We start from the raw sequence: 15,230 nt of genomic DNA, 5'->3' as shown, positions 1-15,230 counted from the left end.
TTTTTCCTTTTTTGTTATTGTTTGTTTTTCTCCTTAAATTGAGGGGAGGTCCAATGTATAAGCCTGTGGCTTCTTGACCTATCCTGACACATCTCTTAATTTTTCATTATCTGTATTTTATGCAGTTTTATATGTGTGCAAATAAAATAAAATAAATCAATCAATTTTGTGCTTTGACTTAAAAAGCAATAAAGCCTAGGAGTTGCAGTCTTATATCAAAGGGACAGCAATTCCTCTGTGTTAACTTTCTTCTCTCCTGTGGTTTTTGTTAAATCAGATGAGGAAGTTGAGAGCTGTGTGCCGTCTGTCCGTACTCTATAGCAGAGTAGTTTCAGTTTTCATTCACTTTCCAGCCAGGGGCGGATCCAGATTATTTTCAGGTGGAGGGCAGAAGGGGGAACAACAGTCATGACCCACCATCCTCCACAGTGATTACATGCCTGGTGTCAGCCAGCAGGTCACTGCAGTGTTTTTAATTATATTTCTATAGTAAAATAGTTGCTGAATTTTCAGTCATCTTGTGAAGATTTGGATACTGTGAGCTGTTCTGTGAAGTTTTGGAGATTTTGTTATTGATTAATCCACAGTAACACAGAGTCTCTTCTCACATCAAGACAAATCGGTCAGTCTGTTTCAATTTATAAAGCAGCTATTTGTTGTATTTTCATATTTTCCTGAATATTATAGGCTGTGTTTTCTCAGTGGTGAGAGGTTTAAAGAGACTGTCGATCCCTGCTGTTTTCATATTGCTATTTCTGCAGTATAATAATGCAGGAACAAGTTGGGATTTTTGAACAGCATGTGGTTTTTTCTTTGTTGTTGTTGTTGTTGTTGTTGTTGTGATGGTGGTAATATGTGTTTTTATCAAAGTGTAGAAGTTAAAATGGTGTCTGTGTGTGTGAGGCTGGATAAGGCCTGCTGTGAGCTACACACATGGATCAACACAGGTCGTGATGGATCAGTGTTTGTACAATCTGATATTTGTTGTGAATGCACTCATTTAGAGCTGCAATGATTAGCCGATTAATCAACTAGTTGCCAACTATTAAATGAATCGCCAACTATTTTGATGATCAATTAATTGTTTTGAGTCATTTTTTAAGGAAAAAATATCCAAATTCTCTGATTCCAGCTTATCAAATGTGAATATTTCCTGGTTTCTTTTGTCCTCTATGTTTGATAGTTGCAGTAAACTGAATATCTTTGGGTTGTGGACAAAACAAGACATTTGAGGACGTCATCTTGGGCTTTGGGAGACAGTGATCGACTTTTTTTTTTTTTTTTTTTTTTAACCATTTTCTGACATTTTATAGACCAAACAATTGATTGATTAATCGACAGGATTGACAGGATAACCGATAATGAAAATAATCTTTAGTTGCAGCCCTATACTGATTGTTGAACAACTTAGAAAAAGAGACAGACACACACATACTCAGTGTGATATGATCTGTTGAAATGTAATTGGGGAGACGGTTACAGGGATTCATTTCACACACACACACACGCGCGCGCACACACAAATGCATAAATAGGATATACTGTATTTATGTATATATACATACACACATATACACGTACACATAGACACACACATGCACATATATATAATTAACGTATATCAATCTTAATGTTTATTTCTAATACTACTGTTTTTGTGTATTGCCCAAATATGTGGTCAATTTGTGCACTGATGCTTCTGCAATATTGTTCTTGTAACTTCCATGTCAATAAAGCCTTTTGAATTGAAGAGAGAGAGAGAGAGAGAGAGAGAGAGAGAGAGAGAGAGAGAGAGAGAGAGAGAGAGAGCTGCTCTGAGTCGATCTTCATCTCTCTCATATTAAAACGCGTCCGTGGCGTCTTTGCTCAGGTTGTTGTCAAACTTGCGATGTTTTCTGATTGCAGATATGAATCCGCTGTACTCAGCCAACAGCCTGCGTGTGCATAGAAGAAAACTTCTACTTCACTAGATAAGAGAGGATAAGAGATAAGACAGAGAGGATAACGCGCGTCAATTGGCGCGACGCCCCGTGACGCAGCCCTACGATCAGAACAGAATCATCAGCTCATTAGAATATTCACAGTTGTTTTGTGACGTTACAATGGCAACAGTAGCTCTGATAGTTGCAAACCCTGTTCACTGCTTTAACTGCATATTTCTGAAGGACAGACAGAGACACAGGAGCGAGAACCAGAGCCAAAGAGGGAGCAAGTATCACATCTGAATCCCTGAAACCCTTAACAGAGGAAGGATAACATCAGCACATGAGACCTCTCTGGATGTGATCCCACTGGAGTCACAGTTTCTTCACCGTGTGATACCTCTGAGGAAAGACGGACACTGAAAAGGGACGTGAGTAAAGAATAATCTAGAAACAGCAGTCAGCCACCTTATAACAGCATCTACTGCAACCTGAAATAATCCAAACTAGTCTAATCTAATTGCACTTAATCTGATGCAATCTACTCTGACATACTCTTGATTAGATCAGAAATGATACATGATCAAATCTATTATAGTTATATTGGATAACATCCTGAGCGCTGTTGGCTGTTAACAGTTTAAAAAAAGCTTTAGAGAGACTTTTTAGAAGATCAGAAATGAAAGATAATAATAGTGTGTCCAGAACAAGTGTAATACAATCCAGCCTAATATAATACAGAGGAAATACACCTTTAGCAAAAATACAACACTTAACAATTCTTGTAACTAAACAAAAACTGGCATCTACAAGAGAAACAAGAGGGATAAATATAACAATAGTGTGAATTATATAATTATACAATCCATCTTTCTAATGCTGAAAAGATCTGATTCACCTAAAGCTCATGAAGTATAAACAGGGTGTAATAGTAAGTAACATCTTACATTAGAAATATGAGAATAGATGTAAACTAGCTCTGACAGCATGACTGTAGAGCAAATAAGTGATCATAATCATAAGACTGAACATATTGGAAGTGAGCTGGTGCATGTGACTTCTTGCGAAACTTCTACCTTCAGTGTCTTGTTATAATAACGGCCTTTTTGCTGTTTTTGACAAACTCCTGTGACTGTAGAGCAGTCATCCTCAGCTCCGAATTATTAGTGCAGCGGGGTGTCGATGCAGAGAGCTCCCGTCATGCAGAGAGCTCCCGCAAAAAAAAGTTGAATCAGGCCTTGATGTGACATCATCTGGCAAGATGCTGCGTTAGGCAATCACATACATGCAAGCGCACTCTCTTGGTGGATTACTTTACAACGTGAACTAACCCTGCGTTCATGTGGTGTTGAAATAATCGGAAAAAAGATTTCCCGACCGGGAAACTTCACGTGAACACCCCCTCAAGTTGGAACAACAACTCAGAAAGTCTGCAAAAATTTTGGTACACAACTTGCCGACTTTGACATCATATACGCAGAAACATGTCAGACGAAAGTAAACGTTTGGTTGATGGCAAGAAACTTTTTTATTAATTCACTTATCAATTTTTTGCTCCTGTCTGTATTTCAATCAGTGAAGACACAAGTTGACATTATGCAGAAGGTTTATTTGATGTTGACCCTGTCGATTAGATGGATCTATAGAGACAGAGCCCCTTATGGATGCATGTTGCCAGGTAGCATTGTATGTGTGTGTGCACTACACAGTTACTTAAATATGTTTGTGAGCTGCAGCCGCGGCTATTATTGCTCATCCTTATCTGCCATGCTGCTACTTTATAGGTTATTTGATGAATGTATTTATGTTGTACCGGCTGCAGAGTCCACAGCTTTTTTCTTCATTGTTGGTCATTTTTGTTTAATTGCAATTTTGCCTTTTTTCTTTTTAATCCTAGTAAGGCTATACTGAGGAAAGTGTTGGTGATCTGTTGTATAGAAAAGGAACTAATGTTTGGTTTGAACACTGTGTTGCTGTCCACACACACACATGAGCCTGGAGTGACGTTGTTCTGCTAGAGTGCTGTAAATATCTAAATTAACCGAATGTGTGTGACACCATGAAAGCAGATGTACAGTTGACGAGCACAAACTTCTTTCTGATGTTATCCATTGGTTTCACACAACTTATCTGGATTTTTGTCGCGGTCACAGCAGACTAAGAAAGGTAGCCTAAACGTTCTCTTCCTAGTCGCATCTTCCAGCTCTACCTGGAGGATCTTGAAACATTTCCAGGCCTTATTTGGATATGCAGTATGTCCGGCATGTTGTAGGTCCACCCTGGGGTCTCCTCCCAGTTGGAGGTGCCTCAAATAGTTCCTCAAGGAGACATCTGGGAGGCATCCTAATTAGATGCCTGAATCACCTCCACTGGCTCCTCTCGGTGTGAAGGAGCAGCAGTTGTGCTCTGAGATACATCTGGCTGCCTGAACTCCTCACTCACTCTCTGAGGGTGAGCCTGCCCATTCACTATATAAAACTTGTGAACACCTGTGAGAGTTGGAGCGCACGTTGGCTGGTATATGAAGAGCTCTGTGTTCAGGTTTAGCTTTGGCTTCACCATGACAGTCTGGTACAGCGCATTACTGCTGATGTTGAATTAATCTGCATGTCAATCTCAAGCCTCATCTCAAATATCACACATGAAAAAAGCAAGTATGGACGACTGATTAGCCTATGACGGGTCAACGTATCTGTATAGAGTCTAATACAGTTTTATCACAGCAGCATCTAGTGGACATTAGAAAAACTACATATTGATCGACACAAACAGAAAACCACAGGTCTGGCAGCATGTTTTAATCAGATTAACGTGTATCAAGAAATCAGTGAAATTCTTTACAACATTGTACAAGAGAAAAACTTTTTTTAAATTATTCTTTTTATATTAAAGCACCATTAAACACAGTGGTCATCGTTATATTAATCTATAGGATTAAAATGAAATATCATAAATGAATACTTACATTCAGATTTACCCTGATAGAGAATTATTAGGCACCATGTTGATATAAATAAAGTTTTTATAACAGCAAAGATATAAAATAATATAAAGGATGATAAACTAAAAAAAGAAGTAAGCTATAAAATATGTCGTAAACAACAATCAAATATATACACAGTGTGTGTGTGTGTGCGTGTGTGTTCAGAGAGCGTTATTGGTGTTGTTGTTATTGATCTCCATCCTGCTGATCAGTTCAGTCACCAGTTGCTGTAGAGTTTGAGAGCGCAGCCGTCCGACCTCCAGGACGCCTTCATGGTTCACACTTTCCGAGTCCTCATAACTTTTCACAACCTGACACAGATCAATCAATCAATCAATCAATCAATCATTGATCTCACAGTCTGAGTCCTCATAACTCCTCATCAGAAAACTTGTGTCCTACTGCGTTTTTATCAATCAAATTCCAACCGATCGATGTATTAGTTAGAGTCTGAACTGTGTGTTTACCTTGTTGGTGATCAGAGAGAGGCCGAAGACTCTCAGACCGCAGTGAGTCGCCACGACGACCTCAGGAGCCGTACTCATACCTGTAAACACAGTTAAACACCTGAAGTTACTGAGGCAGGTCACAACAGTACTGCTAATACTGATACCACTGCTACTGTTAGTGCTTCCATCATTTCTACAGGAATCACAGTCAGTGACTCAGATCAGCATCAGAACGTTATGACATCAACTCAAGTTGAAAACAGCTTCACAACGACTGAACTGTTTATGTAAATGTGACTTCACTCTGAGAGTAAAGACCCACCTGATGAAAAAGAATTTTGTGAATGTGAAAAATAACAATGTGGCTTTTTATGATTAGTCTCAGAAATCTCAAAAATGACAGCATTCAGCATTATCCAACATAGCAAAGTGGGCAACTTCTCCAAGCCCCCAGACCCTCTGGGGCCACAAAAGCCTCAGTTCTGGCTTCGAGGTCCCCAGAGGATGAACCCCATGGCCTTTCCTTTAGCACCACCCTCAGGAAAACTTTTTAGCCCCTCTAAGAGTAGCTAAATTATTTGAATGTTGTTCATATTGTGGCTGTAACGTCCACTGCAGCCTCTAGGGGGCGCTAGCAACACTTTACACCGTTAGTCTGTATTCTGTTTGTCGTACCGACAGCGTCCACTCCCAGTCGATGCAGCAGTCTGGCCTCAGCGATGGTTTCAAAGTTGGGCCCGCCCACCATGGCGTACACGCCCTCCTGCATGAGGCTGGCCACACCCAGCTGCTTAGCGATCTCCATCGCTAAGCAACGCAGGCCTTTGTCATAGCAACCTGACATGGCGGGGAAACGAGGCCCGAACCTGTAAACAATAATTAACAAACAACACGATCAGCTGAACTGAAAGAAATCTCTCGACAACAATTAAACAGCACTATAAACTTCAATACTTTGTTACTGTGACAACTGAGTTAAAACACAAGTATATAACATCACAATAAACAACCGGAGCGTGTCAAATAGTCATACAAGACACGAACAATGAATTTTAGATCAAAGAGTTTCATTGTAAACATGAAACACTGATAAACAACAATAAACAACAGTTACTTGTCGTCGTTGGGTCCACTCAGCGGGTTCAGACCGACTAATCCGGGGAAGTTGACGTGGTCTTTGATGATCATGATGTCACCAGGCTGCAGGCCATCGGCCAATGAGCCAGCGGCATTCGTCACAATCAGAGTTTCCACCCCCAACAACTTGAAGACTCGAACTGGAAACGTTGTCTGAGAGACAGACAGACAGACAGGTGTCGTGTTATAACCTTGGTAATCATTTGTCTATTAAACAGGAGAAACTTCCTGTAAAGGTTTGTTGTTATGGAGACTGTCCTTCTTCAGTTGACGTAGGATTTCTGACATTGTTCTTTTTAAATCTTCAGACATTATTGTTGAAACCCAGGCAGTGTCTCTGGACAATTACATCATCTACCAATCTTTTTACTTTACTGTAAATGGCTCTGAGTGCAGCCCTCCAGGTAGAACTTCCTCCCAGACCGTGTGACAATCCCGCCTTTATTACTGTGATTGTCAGACCTACTGTAAACCCAGACCATTGGCCCAACCTTAAACTGTATTCAAATGTTTAAAAAAAAGAAAAATCTCATGTGCTGCAAGTTTAAAATCAGGGATCAACCTGGAAGAACACTTGATCACACTCAGAGTGTTAATCGAGGGGCAAACTGGGCAACAGTTTTAGAGTCCCAGATGCTTATGGTGTGCTCAGACAGAACACGAAGAAAATCTTTTGTGTGGCGCGAAGGCCTCAGTTTACCTTTTGCACAAAAGCAATTAATGTGCATTAAAGCGCAATATAAACTGAAAGGCTAAGGTCCATAAAGTATAAGTCTGGTGCATCTCAATTTTTGTTACAACAGTGAGCTGCTGTTGCACTGTGAGTTTTGTTTTCATTGAATCAATCCCACACACACCTCCTGCTGCCGGAAACACTAACTACAGCACCATGCAGTATATGGATTGATCCGCTGCTGAAAATAGTTCCCAACAGTCTAGCTATTCCATGAAATTACTGAGTCTTTTTAAATATATATATTTTTGAGCTGTTTTTAAAGTTTTAAAAGTGGTCCACAGGACATTTTTGCTGCATATAGTTTATATAACTGGTAAAATAAAGGATAATTGGATATGGATCATTTGGAACAGTATAAGCCTTACCTGTTGAGCAATAAGCAGGAGATTGTGTGTGTGTGTTTGTGTGTGTGTGTGTGTGTGTTTTATAGAGGAAAACAATAGCATCATTGAACAGTCTGCTAAAAGGCTGCACGTGACCAAACCCCCATGACCTGAATCGGGTTCACACACACACACATACACAAACACACACACACATGCGCACATGCACACATGCACGTCATGTTGCTGACAACAAACAGTCATATGTGTGTTTCACCGAGGTTGCGTGACTGAGCTGCTTTAATCAGCTCACTGTGTTTGTGTGTAAGTGTGTGTGTGCGTTGTGTGTGTGTGTCTGTAGTGTTTGCGTGTGTACAATTTAATTGATTATTGTTTATTGTCCTCTATGTATTTATTGTGTGTAAACGCAGTTAAATACGTGAACTGGGTGAAATCACTGAAATGGTGCGTTCATGTTCATTGTTATGGTGTGGGAATATGTGACACTAGTTGAAGGACTCACAAAAGAAAGATCGAAAAAAAGAATAGCCCAAATTAAAAAGCAGTATAGGCGGATATCCTGACTTTTAATCACCAGAATGTGTCTCCAAAAACACTGAATCCTACATTTCACATAATGCAACTCAGTTGTGTCTTTCAATATCATTCATGTCCTTCAAGCTCCACAACTCTAGTTTGTACTGCAGGCTTTTTGTTAAAAATGTTACATCGCGAACCCACACTAGTACTCCTCATGACAAGTAAACTGGACATCTTGTGTAAAATTGGTGGACTTCCCCACTTAGATTAGTGATGCAAATGTGTGTGTGTGTGAGTGTGTGTGTGTGTGTGTGTGTGTGTGTGTACCTTGCAGAGTGAGTGTCCTTCATACATGTGGAAGCGACCCTGCATGCACACACACGACTTCCCCTTCAGCTCCCCGAAAACCAGCCGACCTGCATGACCTTGCACTGCAACAAACACACAGTCAAGGTTACAGTGAGAGACAGGTGTAGTGATGTAATTAACCCACAAAAAAAAAAAAAATTAAATGTTTGTATGCTGCTTATGCTGTAAATGCTAAATAGTGATTGTAATAGTTTTGACAGAATAGTTGCCTGTAACTCTAAATTTGGACCCTTTACACACAAAGATGTGCAGAAAGTACCGACAGTCTCAGAGGTTAAACATGAAAACATGACTGTTAATAAAAAACCCTAAAATAGTTATAATTATGAAACTTGATTTACAGACAGATGTTGATGATTTGTATTGATTAGTTAATCCAAGTGTAAAATACATATGAATAAATATGTGACTCTCAGTGTTGAATCAGAATCATCTAGATGGTTGTCAGTCAGTAATAAAGTTACTTACCATATATTATTTAATAATGTTAATATGAAAATAAAACTGTACCTGTGCTCTGCGGGAAGCCCGGTATGTCAGAGTAAGCGAAGGAGTCCTGACACTTGAGGGTGTCAGCGAGCATGCCCAGTCCAGACCCACAGATGATCGCCACCTGGGGGCGGTGCTTCGTCTGAGACATCAACCAATCGGCTGTTTTCTGGTATTCGTCATGACTGTGGACAAAAAGAAGAGAAGAGAGTAGGAAATATATTGTTAAAATAGTATGGAATAATTTATAGTAGGCCTTAACAGTGAGAGTCGTAGTAGTTCAATCAGCTCTGATCACGTGGTGCATCATCATCATCATCGTCATCATCACAGGAGAAAAACTAAATGCTGTTTTCCTTCGTGGTTGTTTGTTAATTGGTGGAGCATCATGCTGTTGCCGGTGTCACTGCTCTCTGTTTGAAGATCTCAGGATCAGGTCTAATTATCCTTGAGTTTATTTGGACCATTCTCTTTTTTATGAAAATTAATTTAAGCATGTCGGGTTCGTGTAGGTTTTCCAAGGGTCAGTTTCAAAAATTGTTTTAAGCACCCCCACTGTTTTAGATGTTTTAGAGTATCTGCAAGTCTAGAAAAGTCTTAAAAATTGACACAAACTATAAACTTTAAACTAAAAATTTATTTAATCCATCAATCAATTTTCTGCTGCTGACTGGGTATCGGTCACATTGATTTAATTAATTATATAGTTAAGAATTATTGTTATATACTGCTGGGAAGTAAAGAATTTATGTCCCACTTTCATACTTTGGCTGGTATGATGGTGAAACAGGTATTACATTGCATTCTATGTTGTCTTAAAATGGTCTTAAAAAGTCTTAAGTTTAACCCTGGAAATAGCATTTATACTGCAGTGTCAATATTAACCAGCCCTTTAGCAACAGAGTTAGGAGGAATCATTAAACAGGCTTTCTACCTCTGGAATACAATTTATAGCAGGCACTTTAATGTTAAACAGATACTAAGATAACTCTAGTGTCACACAGTTCAAGGAGTGTTCAACACCTGGATCTTAATTTTGTGGTTTTAGACATTTTTCTAATCAATGATGATAATTTATTAACCAACGTGATAACAACACAGCAAGTCAGACAGGTTTGAAACAAACCTTGGATTCAGACAGATTAAACATAATTAGTTGCACAAGAAAATTAAGCTGAAGGCACCAAACATGTTCATTAAAGTCGTTACAGAATCACAACAATAGATCAAGGACTTATTTCAGGCAAACTAAAGCTTAAGACGACACTTTGCAATTTAAATTAGTTTGTTGTCAGAGTCTGGATCAGTTTAGGAGGAATTCGGTAACCATGGTGACAGGTTTACACATTCTGACTGCCATCTTCTCCATCAGCAGCTGAGGCTCATGGGTATTGCAGTATTTAGAGCCATCCACCAAATTGACAGAAAAACAAAAAAAAATAAAAACGTATTTCTCAGAAACAATTGAAACTGATGGTCAGAACATAAACCTTTAGCATGGTTACATAATTCAGGAGACTCTTGTGTTTCTATGTTGAGGAGATTATTAACAGAAACTCTGTTAAGTCTCAATGAGACTTAACTGTGGGTGAAAAATACGTCTGGTACCAGCAGCTCCTCACACTTTGCAACAGTGTAAGTTGAGTTAACTGAAGTATACCCTCTACATGATGTGATGGACCTTTGCAATAGTTTACTAAATAACCCAGACATTCAGCTTGTCTTAGATAATCGGGTTAAACTGTGCTTGTTTACAGCCTGTCTGATCACCTGACTGCTTGTGTTGTTATCATAATGGACTCCATGATGCTGTCATGTTCCCATGTCTCTGTAATGAATCTGCTGAGTTTTTTTTTAAACTCTTTTTAACTTTCATTGTCCAAAACTGACAGGAATAATTGTCAAAACGATAAAATATAACTCGAGTTCTATTGTATGCAGGCAGGAAATGTTAAGTTTAATAATAAAAAGCAGAATAATTCAACTGAACAGCCACATTATGTGACTGGGCTTTTTCACTCAAGGCTCCTCAACTCTGAGACAGAATCAGTAACATCTTATAAATCACACATCTTTTTTTCTTATTTTTTTTAGTTTTTAGTTTTATTTCCAGCATGTCTTATCTGTTTTATTATCACTGATGTTTTTTATTATTATTTTCATTCATTTCATTTCACTATGTTTTATTTTAATTGTCTGATTCTACCACCTGATTCAACCATATAAAGCACTTTGTAACTTTGTTTGGAAAAGTGCTGTATGAATAAAATCTGTTATTATTATTATTATTATTATTATTATTATTATTATTATTATTATTATTATTATTATTATTATTAGTGTTTAACTTTCTCAAGTATCTTGGTTAACTATCGTTGTTTTTAAGGAATAGTTCAACATTTTAGGGAATAGGTTTATTTACTTTCTGGTGGAAAGTTAGATTTTGAGATCGATACCACTCTCATATTTGCTCTTTAAAGGACCAGTGTGTAGGATTTAGTGGCATGTAGCGGTGAGGTTCTTTTTGAATCCCGCCCCCACTCCCGACTTTCCCCATCCAAGCATGTAGGAGAACCTACGGTGGCTACGAAACTCGTGAAAAACGCAACAAGCCCTCTCTAGAGCCTGTGTTTGGGTTTGCAAGGGTTTGTCCATTCTGGGCTACTGTAGAAACATGGCGGTGCAACATGGTGGGCTCTGTGGAAGAGGACCCACTCTACATGTAGATATTAAGGGCTTATTCTACGATAACAAAAACACAACCATCCTTATTTTCAGGTGATTATACATTAATTATAACATACAAACATATTCCATTTCTGCCAAGTCCGTTCCTCTAGATGCCGCTAAATTCTACACACTGCACCTTTAAATATAACCACCAGCTGGTTAACTTAGCTTAGCATGAAGACTGGAAACAGAGGGAAACAGCTAGCCTGGCTCTGTCTAAACATAAGAAATCCCACCTATCAGCTCTAAAGTTCACTAATTAACACTTTATATTTTGTTTAATCTGTATACATTTTTTTGGTGGATTACATGTCGGACTAATAACTTCCTGGAGTCTCCACTGTTTGCCTGGCAACTCTTCAGAGCTGCTTAGATTTATCTTGCAACCCAATTACCCCAAAAAAGGGGTTGCAAGATAAATCTGAGGCGTCATGATCTGATTATCAGGACATGAAAGCAGAACAAAAAGTTATTTTTTTTCAAACTTTCCTGTTAACTTTTGCTCTTTTTAGTGAATCACTGAGTCCTTTCACCTGTTCAGGCTTCTGAAAATTATTCAAAAACAATTCAACGAGGCAAAAAACAAAAACACTTTTTGTTTGAACTGGTCGCAACCGGCAGACATACGCACTGACAACAACAAGTTTAGTAAACACTGGTCTATTATACTGTGAGACAGATGTTAATATTGATTATAATTATAATAAAACAGCACAACAGGTGTTTTCTTACCTGATCTGTTCTTTGCTGTGCATGATGGACAGATGAGAGACGACTGATGATGATGAAAATGATGAAGCAGACTGATGTGTGTGTCTGCGTCTATAAACTGTCACTAACTGTGTGTATGTGTGTATATGTGTGTATGTGTGTGTGTGTGTATGTGTGTGTGTGTATGTGATGGAGGGACAGTCAGTCAGAGTGCGGCTGGCTGATGCTGATCAGCCTACATATTCGCCGGTCACATGCTTCTGATTGGTCAACAACTCATCCATTCATCGGCAGCAACCAATGGAGCCACAGTGTTGTAGAAATGTGTGTGTGTGTGTGTGTGTGTGTGTGTGTGTGTGTTGGGATTCCAATCTGAACTGGATTGTGGGAGGTATTTTTTTGTGTTGTGTAAGCAGTGTCTGGTTTTGCGTCACGCCCCCGCACACAGTAACGTGATTTTACTTCAGTGTTAATTCACTAACTCTGATCCTGAGCCTCAGGATACACACACACACACACACACACACACACACACACACACACACACACACACACACACACACACACACACAGACACACACAGAGTTGTGTTTCCATCACTTCAAAGGACATTAGGATATCCTAACCCTAACGTCTACTTGCTTAACCCTAACTCTTACCCTAACCTAAACGTAACCCTAAATTAACCTTAACCAACCATCTAAGTCTTCACCCTAAAATTAATGATTTACATTAAGGCGACTTGCTTTTTGTCCCCATAAGAGAGATGAGTCCCCACAACATGAGGAATACCTGGACCACACACACACAAACACACACACAGTCAGCTGTGATCGGGTAGTGACCTCCAAACACACACTTATACAGTCAGACTTTAGCTGCATGTGTATGGATGGATAGTAACAATATAAAAGACAAATATTTAAATACACGAACAAAAATTTCATTCTAAAGTGCTGCTGGCGTCCCCTAGAGGCTGCAGTGTTTATTACAGCCACAATACAAACGTGTCGGACAGAACAAACATAAACTGGTGTAACCAAACAGTTTCCATCAGTGTGTCCATGCTGAGACCGGTATTTATTTTGGGGAGGTACTGTCAGGTCACTCACTAGTTCTTTCACTCTCTCAGGCAACAGGTTAATTAGCACCAAGCTTACAAGCACACCATCAGGAATAATTTATAATGAGCTTTTCTGTGGCAAGGATGTATTATAAGAGCTGGATACTGGGCCAAAAATGGCGCCTATGAGGCTGTAAACACCAAAAAGTTTCTAGCTTCTGGGTTTACTTCTGGGGGTATGCATCCCACTGAATATGTTTCTCCTGCTGGCACCGCCTGTGAATTCTGACTTGGCCCATAAAACTTTTTTTTAATAACTTTTCTTTGCTCGAGGAAAGTTTTGCAAATATAAATATATAAAAATTGCTCACTAAATGAGCAGGCAGCAGTTCATAAAAATGAAACACCAACAGCAGTATTAAATTTAATGACTATTGTTGGAGAAGGGATAAAAAGAAAGAAAGGAAATGTGAATTTGTTGATTAGAAGGCTACAGTTAAGTTGTGGGTTTAACAATACAGAAAGTAAGTCAGCATTTTCTTATGCATATTTAGTATGGATTTTGTATTGGTTACCATAGTCCCTACATGTATGTAGAAATGAAGGAAATAGGATCCAAATTGCAATATTTTTTCTGGGGGAGGACCCCCCCCCCACGTCTCAAACCAAAGTTACACCCTTGTGCAGCAGGCAGCTGTTTTCAGAGAAAAGCTGTAAAAAGCCACTGTACAGTACTTGCTCAGCGGCAAACAGACACAGTTAGCGATTAGCTGGTGAACATAATGGAGCATTTAGAAGCTAAAGAGCCAGATATTTTCCCTCAGGAGTTGGTGGAGACCAAAAACAGAGCTAAAAGAGAGTGAATATTGGACTCATATTCACCAGGTGGACAGAAACACGACTCTAAATGAATGATAATGTTGCTCTATAACTGCTGGATGTGGAAAATAAGCAACTGTTCAACATATTAACTCAAAAGGTGATAATATGTCATGCAAAAAATCAGTTAATGCAGGTTTAAAGAAATAGTTTGACATTTAGGAAAACACACTTATTCACTTTCTTGGCAAGAGTTTAATAGGAGATCGATAAAACTCTCTCGTTTGTTGTCCAATGGTTACAAACTCATGCCTTCTATTTACATCTAGTTTTGTCTTTACAATCCTACCGTACTGTAGTATGATTAAAAAACATTTTTAAATCCGTTCAGTTAAACTTGTCTACCTGATCCTGGTTAACGCCATCAGGCACAGACTCGGAGATGGATTCAACCAATCAGAGTTGAGATGTGGCGGTTTAACGAGCAGCAGCTCGTCGGTCAGTTCTGTTTAATTGAAACTCAACGTCCAGTCTCATGACCGCTAACACACCTCACATGTTGCCCTGCTGCTGCTCTGATCAGCTGCTGATAATGAGGCTCATGTGGGTTTGATGGATGAGAACCAGAGCTGGACTGGAACCAGAGCTGGACTGGAACAAACGGGACCACATTAACTGTCAGGAGGGCGCTTTTATTATTCTGGCATCACAGTCAGACAACAATGTGTGTGAGCGCATAAAACTTATCAAACCAAAGACCTCGACCTCCAAACTGAGCATCCGTACACCTCAACCTGCAGGTCCTTGTCTTTAAAGGTTTTTCACCTTTTTCTGGGCGAACTGTCTCTGCTGAGGGACGAATGCATTTCTGCACCACAAGTAAACCCAAAATCTGCTTGTAAAGAAAAGCTGAGCTGAATGAAAAACTCACAGGTCACATTTCAGAGATAGAAGAATTC

The 15,230-nt window shown here is 39.2% G+C and overlaps 1 protein-coding gene across 1 annotated transcript; it reads right to left on the bottom strand.

The window, feature by feature from the left end:
- Positions 1-3,125: 3,125 nt before the first annotated feature.
- Positions 3,126-12,754, bottom strand: pnp4a (purine nucleoside phosphorylase 4a). Its single transcript, XM_042401189.1, has 7 exons — positions 12,411-12,754; positions 8,970-9,133; positions 8,418-8,521; positions 6,469-6,644; positions 6,030-6,220; positions 5,373-5,452; positions 3,126-5,216 (listed from the first exon to the last, which is right to left on the bottom strand). The coding sequence occupies exons 1-7, from the start codon at positions 12,431-12,433 to the stop codon at positions 5,067-5,069; spliced, it is 888 nt and encodes a 295-aa protein (XP_042257123.1). The 5' UTR covers positions 12,434-12,754; the 3' UTR covers positions 3,126-5,066.
- Positions 12,755-15,230: the final 2,476 nt, after the last annotated feature.

This window comes from Thunnus maccoyii, chromosome 3 (genome assembly GCF_910596095.1).
Source record: "Thunnus maccoyii chromosome 3, fThuMac1.1, whole genome shotgun sequence".
NCBI lineage: Eukaryota > Metazoa > Chordata > Actinopteri > Scombriformes > Scombridae > Thunnus > Thunnus maccoyii.
This window is presented reverse-complemented; position numbering and strand designations above follow the sequence as displayed.